Raw genomic sequence first — 19,939 nt, forward strand, 5'->3', positions numbered from 1 at the left:
GGATTTCTTTATTTGATAATTCCATCTAAATCATTACATAATTACATGTATACCCCTCAGTATCTAAAAATTCACTGTTTCAAAAACTATAAAATAATAATTATAATAGCTTTCCCTATTGTATTACAGTTTTTTTCATATGTTACTTTAAAGGACAGAGAATGGAACTGTGGCTTGTGGCCTGGTCATGACCAAAGGGCTGTAGATGCTGATTACCTGCACTTGTGATAAGGACCCCTGAAAGAAAATGGGTTTTTGATGGTTGATACAGTTCTTTGAATGCACAGATACTGTGGAACAATGGTGATTTAGCTCCCTGCATTCTTGCTGAATGTGTAGATGGAATATGAAAAGAGGGTTTATATTTTATTGGTCTGTCTCCAAGTATTTTGAGGTATTTCAATATAACTAATGCTCATTTGAAGCAAGTCCACCATGGCACCTGTAAAATTTGAAGTTCACTGTGCCAACATTTTCCATTGTGTATGTTTCTTAGTACTTTGATTTAAACAAATATAAAGGGGGTGCATCTAATAGCATTTTTGTATCGAAAAGGACATACATGCTGTTAAACTGAATTCCAAAAACTGTAGAACATTAAGAATTACAGTTCTGTAGTTACATTTCTGGTGGCAGTCAGTCAGACTTCTGGCTAAGCATGCATAGGGTTGCTTTATATGTTTACTCCTGTGAATATTTGGTTATCAAATACTTCAGTGTAAAAACATTTTGGATTTGAAAATATGTTTTGAGTTAATTTATATAACATGTAGTGTATTTTTAGTTTTGATTGTTGGTGGATCAAATATGCTAAAACAAAGTCCCAATAGACTTAAAGTATCAGTGGTAGTTTAATTTGTTTAAATTAATTTTGTATTATGGTTGTTGTGGGTTTTCTGGGCTCTTTGGCCACGTTCTGAAGGTTGTTCTTCCTGACGTTTCGCCAGTCTCTGTGGCCGGCATCTTCAGAGGAACAGGAGTAGGAACTTTGTCCATGCTCTGTCAACAGAGTTCCTACTCCTGTTCCTGTGAAGATGCTGGCCACAGAGACTGGAGAAACGTCAGGAAGAACAACCTTCAGAACACGGCCAAAGAGCCCGAAAACCCCCCAACAACCATTAGATCCTGGCTGTGGAAGCCTTTGAGAATGCAATTTTGTATTAATTTTTATTTTATCTTTTTAAATCCAGAGTTACTGATTCATCTAGTTTTATCTAGAAGTCAGATTAACTTGAATAGATATGTATTAATCTCTTAATGGTTTTAGTTTTTTTAAAAAAAATCTGTAATATAGTAATGTGAAAATAGTACTTAGTGTTGAAACTGAGTAAAAAACGATTGAAAGTCTCCTAAAAAATCTAAAAGAATAAATGAAATTCCCAAATCTTTATTATTTTTTTTCTTGTAGAAACTTCCCATGGGAATTAGATCCTGATTTGTATGGAGACAAGCATTACAATCCGTTTACACGTGAATTTTATCCCAGCCTAGAAGACATTGTGGGACCCAGTGTTGCTGGGGTGACTGATGAAGACCTTGATTCAGCTATTTTATTTGGAACTTTGCGAGGCAGTGTGGTTGGATTACGGTACTATACAGGGGTGGTAAGTAGAGGAGCAATAACAAGTGATAGCATTGAGAGCTGATAAATAAGTTGCCTTCACTTCCTGGTTTCCTTTTCTGCAAAATCTTAAACTCAGAATGTCACGTTATAATTCATCAGTGGTTTTCAAATGTTTGCTCTTAGCAAGAGGTTACAAATAATCTTATTTCTTGGCTCCTTTATTGTGTGGACTATTGGTATTTGAGATTAAGAACACAGAACTATCTAATTATTGTTTTGCTAAGGCAATACTCTTTGATCCAGCACATATGTCTTTCAACAGACAGAAAGGTGCCTGCTCCATTCTCAGATCAATTCTGGAGATTTCAGAGTGTTGCTTTGCAATATGGAAGAAATCTCCAGATGAAATTTTAGACTAGGTTGTTTAATTCAAAGTAGTACTGTGATCACAAAGAACAATGCTCAAAGTATTCCAAAGCAGTAGAGAACATGAGGCCTTTTAATAGCCATTGGTGTATGTATGCAGTTAGCTTGTTTATGGAAAAAAAAGGATGGATTGTTCTTATTTCAGGTACATGTACTTAGGCAACTAGTTTTTGTGATTTCTTTATCTTGACTCTCTAAAGACCTTCAACCTTCTCAGTTCTTTCTCTTTTAGGATACTTTCATATGTCACATACTTTATAATTACTTCTGAAACAGATGGCTCCCTGGCTTAATTTTCTTCCTCAACATATGTGGCCTACCCATTGCGGGCAGAGGGTGAATTGTTGAAATTCCCTGCTTCTCTTTTCAGCTCATGCATCTTCCACTGAATCAAAGCACAGTGTCACATGGGACAGGGGTCCCCGCGCACATGGGTGCCCCGCTCACCCACATGCACGGGTGCCCCACCACCTGCAAGCATGCTGCACCCACGCATGCACGTGAGTATGCCCCGCCTACCTGGAGCATACTCACGTGGGGTATGCCCCGGGTATGCCCCTACCCCTGTGAGTGCCACCCGCGCATGCATGTGTGTGCGCCCCGCCCACCTGCGAGCACGGGGGTTGCCCCATCACAACCGGTCTGCAGTTCGGAAAAGGTTGAAGACCACTGACATGGGGCAACTAGATGTCAGCCTTTGTTTAAATACAAAACTGGGTTCCTTAAAAATTATTTGTCAAGTAAATTCTGCATATTCATTGTTTATTTTTATATCTGTTTAATTCTAAATATATTATTTTGCAGGTCAGTAACAATGAAATGGTCGCACTCCAGCGAGAGCCTGCTAATCCATATGACAAGAATGCTGTAAAAGTAAACAATGTGAATGGAGACCAGGTAGGCCACATCAAAAAAGAACTGGCAGCGCCCTTGGCTTATATCATGGACAACAAGTTGGCAGTGGTTGAAGGGTGAGTATTTGCACTGTAATTGCTGTTTTTCTCATTAATAAAAGTATTGTGTTCTTAAGTAAAATAGCACTTGCATTTTGTATAAACACAACATTCTTATTGTTGGTATCATATTCTGTGGCATTAGAATGAATTTCTCATCTAAACCAAAGTAGAATATTTAGAGGGGGTGCCACAAATTACAGGAAACAATTTATATAACAGAGGAGTTGATTTGTTGGTAGTTTGTAGTAGAATTTTGTGTATATCTATGCAGAAGTAAGTCCACATTTATTAGATACGGAGCATGTACTGTGGTAAACTGTGAGCCGGTCAGTGAAGATTAAAATCAATTCAAAGAATATAAAAATTCTATAACATCATAAATTGTAGCAGAATTAAGGTTAGGTATTGAAGACAAGATTCTGTTTTCTTTTAATCTTACTCCAATTTTTTACTGTTTGCTGCTGCACTTAATGTTTTCTACAGCTCAACTTCAATTTCTTTTTGAAGTATGGTACCCATGTTTTATTTTTTATTTAAATTGTTTCATTTGTTCTAACTATTATTTTAAAAACTTGGTTTTAAAACATTGTGTAAATAAATACTGGGGGAATGGCAGGGGTTCACCCCAAGTATATCTCGCATACTTTCAAAACCCTATTAAGGTTGCCATTAATTTGGATGCAGCTCAACAGCATGTAACAGCAGCAGAAATGGAACATTCTTTCAACATCCCTGCTTTCAAAATGTCATCAGTTTCTCCCTTACCCTTTTATCCCTTTCTTTTAAGCATTTATTGGCTGTCATGAAAGCTTAATGAAATAGTTGAAATATAGACTATATATTCTGTACTGAGCAAATAACTCAGTTATAATCATTAGGTGCTGGACTTTGATCAAAGCTCAATTACTGTGTCATTCGTTTTTAATCTTCCTGAGAAGAGTGTTGTGAAGATAAGTGTGCCATTCAGAAAGGGAAGGGCATAAATGTAACATAATTCTGTTTTCTTTAGGGTTGTTCCACGTGGAGCAAATAATGTTTTCACTATGCCTGTACAGTTGAATTTCTGGGGAAGAGAGGAAAATAAGGAAGCAGTATTAAATCGATTGAAAATGCATGGATTTAAGTTAGCTCCTCCAGGAAGAGGTAAGTTAAAATTCATTTTGGTAGTTACACACTAAAAATCTGTTAATCAAAATCTGAAGGAGTTGACTTCTCAGTTTATTGAATTTTTGCTTACTTTATATTTCACAAAATTCTATAAATAGAGGGTTGGCCCTACTAATCATAGGAGAGCACTTACCCTGATTAATTTTTTAATCATTCTTTTTTTAAAAAAAACATTTAGGTGTAGAATTTGGTATGGGTACTGGCTCGACATCTGGGAAATTTGGAAGAATGTACAGTGCTCCAGCTCATGCTGCGGTGCAAATGACAACTGAGCAGGTATAATATATGTCTATTTTTGTTGTAACGCTGTGAACCGCTGTCTAGGACACCTTTGTAAAAATGAATACAGCTTAAAATACATATCTCCAGGATCCCATGTACTGTTCCTTTAGAATCTTGAAATAGTACCATTTATTAATTGTACTTCTTAACACTGTAAACATGCGTCCTGAAACAGAATGTTGTTTTCTTAACCTGCTGTTTAAATGCTTCCTTTGCCAATGTTAAAAAGAGAAAAATAGCAAGTAATTATTGAGGTTGTTTGAGGTTTGTTGAGGGGGGTCATGGAATGTTTGAGACAGATAGAAATGGTTCTCTGCATGGCTGGTAGAGAAAGCTGTATTAGCGGATTACCATCTGTTTCACCTCACATTGAGGGAGGACTGAAAACAAAATATGCTTGAGAAGAATATGTGGAAGGATGTCATTTTTGAGCTGTCCTTGTTCCATCCAGTTTAGGACTCCAGTGATCACGATTTTGGCCAGGAAATGGAATGGAAAGCAGTGCACTTATTCTGTCTGGCAAATTCTGCCCATAGAAGGCAGAAGTGGGATTTGACAAATTTCCCTGTTTTGCCTTGATCATTGGGCTTCAGTAGCTGGAAGCCATTTCAGAATACTGGACAGTGGTCTAGACAAGTTCACTTAAAAACCTATTGATGATGTGGAGTTCACGTCATTGCAGATGCAAGCATTTCTATCCTGGAAGGCATAGGAAGGCATTGAGGTTATCTACAGGAAATTGTTGATAGTTCCTGATTCAGGTACAGTAACAAATACGTTAACAGCTTCATGGAATGGGGAAGGCTAACTTTCATAAATATTATTTATTGCAGCTGAAAACTGAATTTGACAAACTCTTTGAAGATCTAAAGGAAGATGATAAAACCCGTGAAGTGGAAGCTGCGGAAGTGTGTATTGTATCTATTATGTCATACTGTTTGATATCCTGATAATTTATGCTTTCAGTCTAAATTATAACAATGGAAATCAATGAATTACTATAACAAATTGTGAGTTTTACTATGAAGTATAATTACTTTCTTAATTTTCCAGGCTGTTTTAACTCAGTTGCTTCCACATCAGAAACAAGCTTTAGCTTGGATGATCTCACGTGAGAACAATAAGGAACTACCTCCGTTTTGGGAAGAAAGGGAGGATTACTTCTACAATACAGTTACAAACTTTGCTGAAAAAAAGCGACCGGAAAATGTACTTGGAGGAATATTAGCAGACGATATGGGACTGGTAACTATCTACATTGCATTGGGATGTGGCTTATTTGTTTTATGAAAGAATACCAACCAATTGTTACCTCTGTTTTAGGGTAAAACACTTACTATGATTGCAGTGATTCTTACCAACTTCCATGATGGCAAATCTCTTCCTGTTGAAAGGAAAAGTGTTCAGTTGAAAGAGGTGAGATTTGTATTCTCAGAATTGCTATTATTCCCAGAATTCTAGCATGAATGGTATAAATTCTGAGTTCTTGTGTGAAAACAAGGTGATCTGGGTAATTAGAGAAAATGAATGAGCTTTCCCAATCAGTTATGAAAAGATTTTGAAAACAATATTTTGAAAGTACAAATTACAAATTTTAAAATTTATTTGGCATCTTCTCCAGGCTACAGGGTAGCTGAAAATTTAAATAGCAAAATACTAAAATAAGAATCGTAGTAAATAAAATGGGTATGGAAAAGAAACATGTAGTAAGCTTTACTTTTTCTTCCAGAAGCTGATTTGTTTACAGATTGTCTTCTGTGGAGTGGGCAGAGATATAAAAATATTTCGTTGCTCGATGGCCTGGGATGGTGAAAGTTTGTGAATACAGCATAGTAATCTTGTTCCTAGTAAGAAAGTAATGTGGTGGTGGTGAGAACGCTAAACATATATTATGACCTTCGATTGGGATTTGTTTCTTTTGAAAAGTACTACATGAGATTACTATGCTGTCTTGAGTATACTTTTGGAGAGTAAGAGAAGTACCTGTTCAGTGAAGAATTGTTTTTGTACATTTCAACTGATTTTCTATTAGATCTTATTTGTTTATTTTATTATTTTATAAACTTATACATATACAGTGGTGCCCCGCATAGCGACGATAATCCGTTCTGGAAAAATTGTCGCTATATGGATTCGTCGCTATATGGGGCAAAAAAGCCCATAGAAGCGCATTAAAACATGATTAATGCGTTCCTATGGGCTTCAAACTCACTGTTCAGTGAAGATCCTCCATAGCACGGCCATTTTTGCTGTTCGGTAAGGGAGGAATCCGTCCCAGAAACAGCGGGCGGCCATTTTGAAACCGCCGGTCAGCTGTTATAAAAGCATTGCTATGATCGGAACCAATCATAGCAAAGCGAGGTTCCACTGCCAGCCAGCCCTGGACGACGCCCAGCCTCCTTGCTCCCACAGATGGGTGGGCCGGAGCGTCTTTCTCCGGTGAGCGAGGGATCGGAGGAAGGCAGCCGCCCGGGGTTGGAGGGGGGGTGGGAAGGGGCGTGCCGGCCACCCACCGCTCGCCAGTCAGTCAGCGAGCCTGGGAGACACCTGGCTAAGGCCGGCGAGCAAGGACTTGGAGGGATGCAGCCACCCGGGGTGGGGAGGAGGGGAGGGAAAGGACATGCCGGCCACCCACCGCTCGTCAGCCAGTCAGCTAGCCCGGGAGACACCCGGACAAGGCCGGCGAGCAGCAGGCTGGAAGAAGGCAGCCGCCCGGGGTGGGGAGGAGGGGAGGGAAGGGGCACGCCAGCCTAACGCCGCCAGCCAGCCCCAGAAGCCTGGTCTCCATGGCTGGATGAGAGCGAGGGGGAGGGAGCGCGGCTGTCTCCAGGCAGCCGGGAAGGGATGCGCCACTGACCGCCAGCCAGCCCCAGACGCCCGGTGTCCCAGACAGGGTGAGGAGGAGGTCTCTGGCGCGGCGCGCCCCCCCCCTCCAGCCTCTGCCGCCCTGATCCCAGTCTGGGCGGGCGCCTCCTCCTTTGCAGCGCTCTGGCTCGGCGCCACCCCAGGAGCCAGGCCCCTCGTCCCTCCTTCCCTCCCTCCTCCCGAGGCAGGCGCCAATCAGGAGCGCTCCCGCTCCCCCCCAAAGGCCCGCCCGTCAGCTGTTCCAAAAGGCGAGCCTTTGGGCTGCTCGCAGTGAAGCGCTTCCCTGCGAGCAGCAAAAAGTCTTGCCTTTGGGAACAGCTGACGGGCGGACTTTTGGGCTGCTCCCAGAGAAGTGCTTCAATGCGAGCAGCCCAAAGGCTCGCCTTTTGGAACAGCTGAGGGGCGGACTTTTGGGCTGCTCCCAGAGAAGTGCTTCCCTGCGAGCAGCCCAAAGGCTGGCCTTTTGGAATAGCTGAGGTATGGAAAAGAAACATGTAGTAAGCTTTACTTTTTCTTCCAGAAGCTGATTTGTTTACAGATTGTCTTCTGTGGAGCCCTTTTGGGCTGCTCCCAGAGAAGCGCTTCCCTGCGAGCAGCCCAAAGGCCCGCCCATCAGCTGTTCCAAAAGGCGAGCCTTTGGGCTGCTCCTGGGGAAGTGCTTCCCCGCGAGCAGCGCAAAGCCCGTTTTTTGGAACAGCTGACCAGCGGGGCCTTTGCAATGATCGTGGGGGACTGCTCCCCCGCGGTCATCGCAAAGTGAATTTTCCCCATAGGGGCCATTGCAAAATGATTGCTCTTGCGATGGCAAAAAGTCCATCGCAAAGCGATTTCATCGTTAAACGGAGCGATCGTTACGCGAGGCACCACTGTACCACCCATCTAGAATGTGTCTACTCTGGGCGGTTTACACAAAATATAAAAAAATAAACTCTGAAAGTATAAATGTATTAAGAATAAGACCCAAATTAACAGCAGAATCCAAGATGGAAAAAGGAAAGATAGGTGATGGCTGTAGGGAAGGCCTGCCTGTATATAGCCATGTTTTCAGATTGGTCTTAAAGGCCTATTACTTCTTTTATTCAATAATGAAGTCTCATTGCTTTAGGTACAATTTATGTGTTGTTCTTCTTTTAGAAAGGTGTGACTGCTGTGAAAACTGACTTACAAGGTAATTAAGTTCATAGAATCACAAAAGAATGGAGTTGGAAGGTGCTTATAAGACTTTCGAGTCCAACCTTCTGAGCAGTGCAGAAGTCCAGATCAAAATATATTTGACTGATGGCTGTCTAACATCCTCTGGAATGCCTCCAGTATTGGAGCATTCACCACCTCCCTAGGTTTTTGACACAATTCTTGTACGGCTGTAACAGTTAGGAAGTTTTTCCTTATATTCAGCCAAAATCTGGCTTCCTGTAATTTGAGCCTATTGATAGGTGTCCTGCACTCTGGAATGGTGGAAAATAGATTTGCTCCTCCTTGTGTGACAGCCTTTCAAGTATTTTAAGACTGCTATCATATCTCCCCTCAAGTTGTCTTTTCTCAAGGTTAAACATACCAGGTTCTTTCAATAAAGTATGTACTGTTCTGAATTCTGGGTACAGGCAATTTATTACAAATCCAGGTACAATACAGACTTCACTGGGTTGGATCCAGGCTAAATAAATCCAGGTTTAGGCCCACTGAAATTTGTGGAGTAAGTTGGGCATGACTATCTTTACCGGTTGCTTACTGTAATGTGACTAGAGTGGGACTCAGTCTGGAGTCATCCCAATAGATTAATTTGGAAAGTTGTTATTAATGTTAACTATTCTAGTTGTTCTGAAGCAGTTCAATTTCTAAGACAAGCTTTTTCTTTGTGAAGTAGCCAAATGTAGCCTGCAGCTGAATGCTTCTGATACAAAGGAGGAAGGTGACTCTGTTTTGTCTCAGCCATCCAGACCCTGTCGAAAAAGGTAGAAGCTTTCAATCCATTCTAATAGATCAGGTGTGGACTCGATAGATCATGTACCCAATTGGATATTCAGTGTGGTGTAGTGGACGGAGTGATGGACTAAGTAGATTTTGGCTTTGAATCTCCACTTAGCTATGGAAATGCACTGAGAAGGAATAGGTGGGTGGTGGAACTGGTAATGCATCTCAAATATCTCACCTTAGAAACCCTATTAGGCTCATAGGGTGATGATTTTGACTTGATCTCACGTAACACATGAATCCTAAATTACTTGGTGGGGAAAAGTTTTATAAGGGGAAGTACTTGTGATTGGAGATTCAGTTCTTTCCAAAATACCTTTTTAGAATATAAAACACAATTGTGATAAAAATTACACTGTTTTGGTGGTAACTGTTTATTAAGTGGAGGTGTTTTCTTATTGAAAGTAAGAAATTAATCCTTCCAAGAGAGTCTCTCAAGAGCATTTTTCACTTTGTAACTTCTTCCCTTATTTCTCTGTTAAACATTATGGACAATATAGTAATGTTATCAAAGAGAGCACTATGATAATTTTGACTGCGATCTATTTTGAAGTGCACTCTATTTTTTTTGCTCAAGATGACTAGGTTTTATAATGTTCTTTCACTGCAAAGTCTTCATGAATTATTTTTTCTTAGCCCAGTGATATTGGGAAAGACTGTGTCACATGAGAATGAAGGGAGGCTTTTTTTCTTGACAAAAACAGATGTCTAAAGCAACTTGTAGTGTTACCTCTGTACTGAGCTAACTCTTGCAAGATTGTTGTAGACATATACTGTATCTTAAAAAATTACTAGTTCATAAACTGTAAAAATGAAATACCAGTATAGATGATCAGGTAAGAGCGTTTAGAATATTCTGTTACTTACTGTTATTTTAAAATGCTATAGAGCGACAGGAAAAAAGCCAAAGTATACAGTAAGCAGTGACTCAGAAGCTGAAGATGAAAAAACACAAGACATGAAAAGTGAGTTACATTGTATTTTTAGTGATACTATTTATTTACTATTTTATTTGTTTACTATATTAATACTATATTATCACTTTTACTGTTCATTTAGGTAAAGTGAAAAAAACAGGTACAGCTACAAGAAAAAGAAGAAAAGGTATGACATATTTAATACCATAATAAGAGTTCTTTTCATCTCACTTGAATAGTGGTACCTAAAGAGCATTTGAGCATTCTACATTAATGTTGTAGAATTACAATAATGTAAGCAAATATAGATAATTTTACTATTAAACATTTCTCTTCAAAGACTTGTTAATTTCTTTTTTATAAAGAGTTACCTGGGCATTCCAGGGGGACTATTTAAAATCTTAAAAGATGATGCTGTTAAGATGCTACACTCCATATGCCAGCAGTTTGGAAAACTCAGCAGTGGCCAGAGAATTGGAAAAGATCAGTCTACATCCCAATCCCAAAGAAGGGCAGTGCCAAAGGATGCTCCAACTACCATACAGTTGCATTCATTTCACACGCTAGCAAGATTATGCTCAAAATCTTACAAGGTAGGCTTCAGCAGTATGTGGACCGAGAACTTCCAAAAGTACAAGCTGGATTTCGAAGGCGCAGAGGAACTAGAGACCAAATTGCTAACATGCGCTGGATTATGGAGAAAGACAGAGAGTTCCAGAAAAACATCTACTTCTGATTCATTGATTACGCAAAAACCTTTGACTGTATGGACCACAAATCCTTAAAGAAATGGGGGTGCCTAACCATGTTATCTATCTCCTGAGAAATGTATATGTGGGACAGGAAGCAACAGTTAGAACTGGATATGGAACAACTGATTTGTTCAAAATTGGGAAAGGAGTACAACAAGGCTGTATATTGTCCTCTGCTCATTTAACGTACATGCAGAATACATCATGCGAAAGGCAAGACTGGATGAATCCCAAGTTGCAATTAAGATTGCTGGAAGAAATATCAATAACCTCAGATATGCAGATGATACCACTCTGATGGCAGAAAGTGAGGAGAAATTAAAGAACCTCTTAATGAGGATGAAAGAGGAGAGCCCAAAAATGGTCTGAAACTACATAAAAAAAACTAAGATCATGGCCACTTCCCCCATCACATCCTAGCAAATCAAAGGGGAGGATATGGAGGCAATGACAGTTTTTACTTTGAGCTCCATGATCACTGCAGATGGTGACAGCAGCCACGAAATTAAAAGACACCTGCTTCTTGGGAGGAAAGCAATGAGAACCCTAGATAGCATCTTAAAAAGCAGAGACATCACCTTGCTGACAAAGGTCTGCATAGTCAAAGCTATGGTTTTTCCAGTAGTGTTGTTTGGAAGTGAGACCATAAAGAAGGGTGACCGCTGAAGAACTGATGCTTTTGAATTGTGGTGCTGGAGGAGACTCTTGAGAGTCCCCTGGACTGCAAAGAGAACAAACCTATCCATTTTGAAGGAAAACAACCCTAAGTGCTCACTGGAAGGACAGAAACTGAGACTCCAATACTTTGGCCATCTGATGAGAAGACAAGATTCCCTGGAAAAGACCCTGATGTTAGTAAAGAGTGGAGGCAAAAGGAGAAGGGGACGACAGAGGACGAGATAATTGGACAGTGTCATGAAGCTACCAACATGAATTTGATCCAACTCCGGGAAGCAATTGAAGATAGGAGGGCCTGGCGTGCTCTGGTCCATGTGGTCACAAAGAGTCGGACATGACTTAACAACTAAACAACAACAACCTCAGCTAGAACACTTCTGCTCCCAGCAAACCCCCAATACAGTAGAATCCAGGCTGCCTTTAAACTAGATAGATTATTTATCTATAAATCATGTTTTGTGTGAACTGCAGCTCTTGTGGCTGGCATCCAGTGGTGTCGTAGCACTTGTACAACAGACTGTAATGCAAATGATTGTCTTTTGTCGTGGCAGTCAGTGCTTGTGCAGTGGCTCCAGCGAGCAATCTTATGTATAGTGGTGGGACTGTTTGTTCCACCAGCTGTAATCAGCATCTTGACCCATTTTTATTTACTTATTGCAAAAATGCAATGGTCATTCAGATAGCATATGTGGACATTCTGCTGTTGCTGGCTTAACTCTGTGCAGTTTCTCAAAATAATTGTGTTTAAATTATTTAGTTGAGCAAAATCAAGTGGAATTTTTTTTAAAAAATGAGAAATTCTTGTTCTAAAGCATATTTTCTTCACAGCTGCTTCTGATATTCAGGAAGATAAAGCGTTTGCCTCTGCTCTTGGGGAACAAGGTGTTTCTTCAAAAAAAGCAAAGAAAAAAGGTATTCAGATATCAAAATTATTATATTTTTCTTATAGATAGGCTCAGATTGAAATGCTATACATTATACTACTTATATATCTGAAAGGTTGGGGGGATGACATGTGAAATATGGATAAGTGAAACTATGGAAATAATGAATTTTTGTTCCATGTTAGTAGTAGTAGTAATTAAAAAAGTGTGTTTGGCTGAATAATTTTATAAGGGACTACATGGAAATATCATAGTGCCCTTACACTATTAACTTTGTTTTCTTTCCCTCCAAGGTGGTGCTAATGTAAAGGACAAGAAAAATGAAGCTGATGAAACTCTTAGAGCAACATTGATCGTTTGTCCACTTTCTGTTCTCAGTAACTGGATTGTAGGTTTGAAATTCAAACAATTGTCCCTTCTAATATTTGTTAGTATGTTAGTCTCTCAGGAGAGGAACCAGGTCTCTCTCTCTCAAATGAAATAGAGCTTTCTTCTTTTTAACAAGAATGTTATGGAGACCTTGGCCAAATTTTATTGAAAAAGAAAGAAAGAAAAATAGAAGCCATGCAACTAAGGGTACTTTGTGCACACAATTTTCACAATGGTCTTGTCAGAGATGACAAGGATGCTTTGGATTATACCAAAGTTCTACAGCTTAATTAAAAAGACACTAGTGCAGAAAGTATAAGCAGTAAAATAGAGTGAAATCTTATGCCTCTTTTGCTTGGTGGGAGCCCCTGAAGAATGATGATGTACCAGGAATTGGTAGTAGCACCTTTCGGACCTAAGGCTTTATTGAAGCTTGTTGATCCAGGGCGTCTCAGCTCCTTTTCACACTGTAGTAGTAGGTGCATCTGTTCATTAAGCATATCTAAGTGCTGGTGACTTTCTCAATGTTAACTGTTCACTAAGTGGTAAATTGATAACAGAGCCTCTCATTATTGAGCAAAATGATAACAGAATCACACATCAAAGGATTAGCACATTCCAGAGCTGTTTAGCCTGGCTATTTCTTATCCTTGAACTTCTCACCTCAAAACATCTGGGATAAGCAGCTGATACTTTCCCAAGTGGTCTCTGGCCACAAAATTAGTCAAGGCTGGTTTGTACCAGTTCCTACTAGTTGGGTCTCTGTTAGCTGACCTTTAAGTAACCCCTGGTGTCTGCCACTTTTCAACCATTAATCTAAGCACCAGGCTAAGAGGAATATTGATGCATACTGTAATCAACCTTCCCACCATCTCAAAGCTCTTTCACATAGACAGTACAACAGTTTGCAAGCTGTCCATGGTGTACCTTATTGCACAGTTGAGATGTCAGGTTCCATAAGAGACAGATAATTAAATACATCCTGCTGCTTGTGAGATTGCACTTACATGATTACTTAGATGAGCAACAGGATTCAGGCCCTTGAGTTACACATGAAATCTTGTAAATTGTTTGGAACATTGCACCTTCCTGCTTTAAGCAGTTCATATTTATCTCTTTCATTTGTAGGTCAAGTCCCCATTCCTTCAGTTTTACTAAAGCTTTTACCACCTTATTTAGGGATTGTTCTACAGTCCTGCAACCAAGCAAGCACTGAAAATTACTGAAGTAATTTTTCTACTTGCATGCAGAAGAAGAAAATGATGAAAGGATAATTTGCTTGTCATTAATTTGGGTCAATCTTTGTCAGTTGTATTTCCTGTGAATTGCTGGACCAGAGGAAACCATGGTTGAAAGCAAAGGTCCATAAAATACACCTTCCTGTCCTCTGAAAACTTTCAGACTTTCATTTATACAACCGTCTACTACATTGGGCCCTGAATACCTGAAGGACCGCCTCCTTCCATATGAGCCTACCCGGCAGTTAAGATCTAGCCAGGGGGCCCTTTTGAAAGAGCCATCCCTCAAGGAGGTAAGAGGGATGGCTTGTAGACAAAGGGCCTTCTCGGCAGCTGCCCCCAGACTATGGAATGCCCTCCCGACTGAGATTCGTCTGGCGCCGACACTGATGACATTTCGGCACCAGGTCAATACCTTCCTGTTCCAGAAGGCTTTTAACTGAAATAATATTAACTGTGGGTCTGATGGCAATTTTATATATATTTTAATTGTATTTTAATTGTACATATCTTTATTGTATTTTAAATGCTGTAAGCCGCCCAGAGACCTTTGGATAGTGTGGGCGGCATATAAATTAAATAAATAAATAAATAAATAAACAAATAAATTTCCCAGATCTTACACACTACAGTTTTGGTCAGTGTCTCCAAGAAATAAACCTTTTGCAAACTCGGTTTTTGTGGCCTGGGTTGAGTACAACTACGATAAAGAAGCTCGTATGGTTAGCTAAATAAATGTACAGCAGTTCTCCTCTGCCTTAAGTTCATTCTTCTAGGATGAATCACATGTTTCGGTGACTACTGGCTCAAGTTCATTTGAGTCAAAGGTTGCTTGATGCTTTCTGATACTGGGTGTTGCTTCTTGCTAGAAGCTGTGCTACAGCTACATAGCATGACTTAATTCTTTCCTCAGTCGTGTTCTCCATTTCCAGTACTTCGAACGGGAGGACATACTTCTTGCTCTGTTGCCCCTGTTACCAGCTCTTGTCTTTGTGTTCTCATCCAGCATCAGACTGGATTAAATCCAATGGTTAAACTTCTGACTTGCCATCTATCAGGGCCCTCATCTATTGGTCTGCATTTAATGGCCAGATAATGCTTCTTTATGGACTTATAATCAAGTTTGTTGAGCAATTGATCAAGCGAAATTTAACTTTAGCATTTGTCTGGTAAATGAAGGCAACTTGTCAGCCATTCTGAAAAGTTTAGGCTGATGCCTTCCTCCCTATAGTAGCTGTAATTAAGGCACATATAACTTTTATATCTGATACATACCTGTACTATCAAAGCTAGGCTTCAAATATACAGATAAAAAACAGTTTTGTTTTATGCTTCCAATATGCTTTATAATGAAATGCTTTAGAAAGATCTCAAGAAAGGAAGGGTTTGTCAGTATCTGATTTTGAATATCTGTGGCCAAGCAAAAGATTTCTGATTAACTGTAGCATTTTTATTTTTAATAAATATTACCCCTACCTGAAGAAAATAAGTCAAGAATAGGCTAATAATTTTTGGTCAAGGAAAATGATTGTAGAGTTATTTTGGAGAAACATACACTTGATAACAGAACATGGTTAATTTCGACATAGCTTATATAGTATGGTGACTGTGGCTGGATGACTCAGTGGTTTAGGAATCTGGCTGTGAAGCCAGAAGTTGGGAGCTTGATTCCCCACTGCGCCTCTCATGAGAAGAGGTCACCCAGGTAGGCAAGCTGCACAGTCCAAAGGTGTCTCCAGAAAAAGGGAATGGCAAGCCACAGCTGAGTATTCTCTACTTAGAAAACCCTGAAAAGGGTCAGAAATGACTTGATCACACATGTTACTATTGATATAGTATGATGCTGTTGTATTACTTATTAATTATGGGGGGAATTTAATATGAAAATTAAAGATTAGAGATATTAAATATTTGCCAATTTGAAATGATTTTGTAAGAAAATATTAAAATGGGGAAGAACAGAATAGTAATGTGAATTAAGTTTTCTTAACCAAGATTTATAACAGAGTAGGCAGTTTCAGATGCTGGTGTATATAGATTCCCTTCACAATATTTTTGCAACTGTTGTATTCCTGGAATACCAGCTATGCTGAGTGAACCTTACAAGAATTGTAGTGTCAAATAGCTAGAAGATACATTGTATGTAATTTTTTGCATGCCCACCCAAGTATAGGCGTTCGTTTATCTGTTCCCAGGTAATTAAGTATGGGCTCAGAAGTCAGAATCATACAAATCATATGAAGTCTTAGCATATCACCATCAATTGTAATTTTCTTGTTTATTTTCATTTTAGGACCAGTTTGAACAACATGTCGATCCAAATGTTCAGCTGAACCTTTACGTTTACTATGGTTCGGAGCGCAGGAAAGATCCAGCAATACTTTCAAGACAGGATGTTGTATTAACAACTTACAGTGTTTTAGCTAGTGACTATGGAGTAAGTAGAATGAAAAGGTGATGCAAGATATTAGCATATTTCCTTTAACCAAAAAACAGAAGTTTGGCTCTTTCTTCAGAAATTAAATATTTTATAGTGCTGATCTCCCCCCCTTCAGACAAATCCCATAGGTTTGCTGCTGTCTTTTCTTATTTTTAAGGGAAACAAAGGGCAACTTCTGACTGTCCAGGTACCATTAGACTACAATTCCCATGTTTCATTGGACATGCTGCTTGGGACTGATAGAAATTGTAATCTAACAGTATTTGGAGGGTAGTTATAAGTACTGTTTCTTTCATTATGGTAGAAAATGGAAAAAAGGAATAGGTAAGTCTTGTATAATAAGGTCTGTCTCCTGCCTCTTCGCTTGCTCTTAATAGCTAGGAGCACTTTAAAACAAACTTTTGGCTTCCAGCAGCCCTCCACCTCTATTTCATAAGAGTGCAGTGGTGCCTCGCTTAGCAATGTTAATCTGTATTCGCAAAGGCTTTCACGGCCGGGATCTAATGGTTGTTGTGGGTTTTTCGGGCTTCTTGGCCGTGTTCTGAAGATTCCGGCCACAGAGACTGGTGAAACGTTAGGAAGAACCACCTTCAGAACACGGCCAAGAAGCCCAAAAACCCCACAACAACCAATGTTAATCTGTGCAGAAAAAATTGCTGCTAAGTGATAACATCGCTAAGTGAAAATAAAAAGCCCATAGAAACGCATTAAAACGCGATTGATGTGTTCCTATGGGCTGAAAACTCACATTTAAGTGAAGATCCTCCATAGGGGCAGCCATTTTCGGTGCCTCTTCAATGAGGAAACACAGCGGGTGGCCATTTTGTTTACCTGGCGGCTATTTTGAAACCGCCGAAATGGGGGCTTTGCGATGATCGCTTCCCTGCGATCATCGCAAAGCAAAACTTCCCCATAGGGACCATCGCAAAGCGATCGCTTTTGTGATGGCAAAAAGTCCATCGCAAAGCGATTTCATCGCTATACAGAGCGATCGCAATGCGAGGCACCACTGAATCTATTTACATCATTTAAGCTTCAAAATAAAAGAAATCATATGTTTTAGCAGCACACTTTATGGGCATGGGAATACATCACATTGTCTAGTGCTCAGCATATTGCAGATTGTTATCTTCTCTATGTTGATAGGATTGGATATATGGGTAAGATAAGAAGTAGTCAGGCTTTACTCCTTCAGACATCCTTAATGCAGTTTGATTTCTTGTACAGTGGTACCTCACTAGACAACCTCGCAAAACAATGAATCCGTATGACGATGGGGTTTTGCGATCGCTATAGCGATTCGCAAAACAGTGATTCCAATGGGTGATTTTCTCTGGATGATGTTTGGGTCCCTGCTTCGCAAACTATTTCCCACAAGACGATGATTTTAACACTGATCGGTGCTTCACAAAACGGGTGTTTTTGGGACTGATGCTTCGCAGGGCAGCCATTTTAACAGCTGATCGTCACTTCGCAAAATGGCTTCCCTATGGGCAGTCTTCGCAAAACGACGATGATTTTTCCCCATTGGAACGCATTAAATGGGTTTCAATGCATTCCAATGGGGAAATGGTTTTCCCAAGACCATGTTTTCACTAAGCAGTGATTTCTATGGAATGGATTATCACCGTCATGCGGGGCACCACTGTATTCCTCTCCATGAAATGCACACAAATTCTTCTGAGAAAGAAAACAAAGACCAATTACTCACTGTTGGTGGCTACAGTTTCTTTTGAAAAGCACGTTCTTGCATGACTGCTTGTTCTTCACTAGAAGTATAGTTTTATGTGTTTGGACTACAGCCTCCAGAGTTTCCTGGACAACATAGCCACTTTATGCTGCCCCAAAACAACTCTGCACGCTTATGTTCTCCCTTTCATTTCTTTTATACCAGAATCTTACATTTTTTTCCAGACTGGAAGTAAAAGTCCTTTACACAAATTAAAGTGGCTGAGAGTTGTGTTGGATGAAGGACATACCATAAGAAATCCAAATGCTCAGCAGACGAAAGCTGTGTTGGATTTGGATGCACAGAGGAAGTGGATTTTGACAGGTATTTATGCATTTAGAGTGGTAGAGAACATCTAGCTAGGATGTGTGTTCATAACACCACAGTGTTTTGTTATGCCTCTTACTTTGGCTTGTAATGTGTGTAAAGTGGCTTTAGATAGGAATGCAGTTTGCTACTTGCTCATGTCCGGAGTCAGTTACTCTTCCAGCAGGCAGCAGATTGCAAACTAGGGGCCGGACATCTGCTTGCAGTGAGCACTGCTTCTCCTTTTGTGGCTGCCTAGACCTACTCTGTGGAAATAGCCTTTGCAGCATAGACAGCCACTTGCTTTGTTACAAATGCCGCCTTTGTAGGAACAAGCATCTTCACAGCTTTTTTTCTTTGCTCTACATGCCTGGCATGGCTTTGAATTTCTACCCCATTAGATATTTAAATAAAAAGTTCTTGTTCTCCCAGGAAATAATCTAATCAGATAGTGAAGACATTGTGATATATGAACTGATGTTTTTTTTTAAAGAAATAGATGTTAAGCCAATTAGAGTAAATTCAAATGTTATTGCCACTTAGTTTTAACAGACTTCTGAACCTTGAACTCAGATTAATAAAAAGTGGCTGTCTCAAGGCAACAGCTGGGCATGATCTTAAAAAGTCAGTGGTGTGTAAACATTCACTTGTTAACTATAGGTAGAAGTGAATAGCAATATAACCAGCTGCACTTAGACTAAGAATCTTAACCCAACTGTATAAAGCAAACAAAAACTTTTATTTGGTGTTTTGTGCTTTTATGCCATAATAGCAGTGTTCCACTTCACACTGCACATTTTGAAGAGTAGTAGAACTACTTGCATTGTCTTACTTTTTTTTCTTTTTGAGAATATGCTACTTTTTCCTTGTTGATAAATGACCTTTTGAGAAATCTTACCAGGAGTTGATTCAGCTGAGAATTGTGCTTGTATTAAAGTTGCTGCCAATACATGACAGGATTCAAAAAGCCTCAAAATTAATCTTGCATGTGACTTGTATGAACCTGCTTGCTTGTTTGATGTAGCCATTTGCAATGGGCTGCAGACTAATGATTGATTGATTTTATATTGGAGTATTAATATATATGCTCATATTGAAAGGGTTGTAGACCAAAGGCACTAAAGCATTCTAAGCCTAATAATGCTAATATTTATTTTCAGTTTAAACTCTACTATGAGTAGACTGAGGTTAGGTGTGTAGTTGGTTAAATATGTTTCAAAAGCTAAGCGAAATAGATTCCTTTTTCATGGTCATGAGAAATATTATTAGTTTCTATAATAATTAATAATGGCTATTAGTTAAACTGAAGTTACTGCTGCTTTGACAGTTTTATTTTCAATAAAACATAGTCATCAGGAAACATACCCAGAACAAAATTGACATACTGCTTTGAGT

General features: G+C 39.6%; 1 protein-coding gene across 2 annotated transcripts in view; it reads left to right on the plus strand.

Annotated features, from left to right (window-relative positions):
• The window catches only part of HLTF (helicase like transcription factor), a 35,981-nt gene that overhangs the window by 1,394 nt on the left and 14,648 nt on the right, over window positions 1-19,939 (plus strand). The window contains exons 2-16 of one of the 2 annotated variants that reach the window (XM_020781857.3): window positions 1,409-1,604; window positions 2,795-2,961; window positions 3,956-4,089; window positions 4,292-4,389; window positions 5,229-5,303; window positions 5,449-5,640; window positions 5,719-5,811; window positions 8,395-8,428; window positions 9,122-9,212; window positions 10,120-10,196; window positions 10,291-10,335; window positions 12,407-12,490; window positions 12,756-12,850; window positions 16,363-16,506; window positions 18,424-18,562. In XM_020781857.3, coding sequence (XP_020637516.3) covers window positions 1,409-1,604; window positions 2,795-2,961; window positions 3,956-4,089; window positions 4,292-4,389; window positions 5,229-5,303; window positions 5,449-5,640; window positions 5,719-5,811; window positions 8,395-8,428; window positions 9,122-9,212; window positions 10,120-10,196; window positions 10,291-10,335; window positions 12,407-12,490; window positions 12,756-12,850; window positions 16,363-16,506; window positions 18,424-18,562 — 1,664 coding nt within the window. The remainder of the gene's footprint in view (window positions 1-1,408; window positions 1,605-2,794; window positions 2,962-3,955; window positions 4,090-4,291; window positions 4,390-5,228; window positions 5,304-5,448; window positions 5,641-5,718; window positions 5,812-8,394; window positions 8,429-9,121; window positions 9,213-10,119; window positions 10,197-10,290; window positions 10,336-12,406; window positions 12,491-12,755; window positions 12,851-16,362; window positions 16,507-18,423; window positions 18,563-19,939) is intronic. The other variant, XM_020781858.3, reaches the window with a different exon arrangement.

Source organism: Pogona vitticeps, chromosome 3, assembly GCF_051106095.1.
Source record: "Pogona vitticeps strain Pit_001003342236 chromosome 3, PviZW2.1, whole genome shotgun sequence".
NCBI classification, from domain to species: domain Eukaryota; kingdom Metazoa; phylum Chordata; class Lepidosauria; order Squamata; family Agamidae; genus Pogona; species Pogona vitticeps.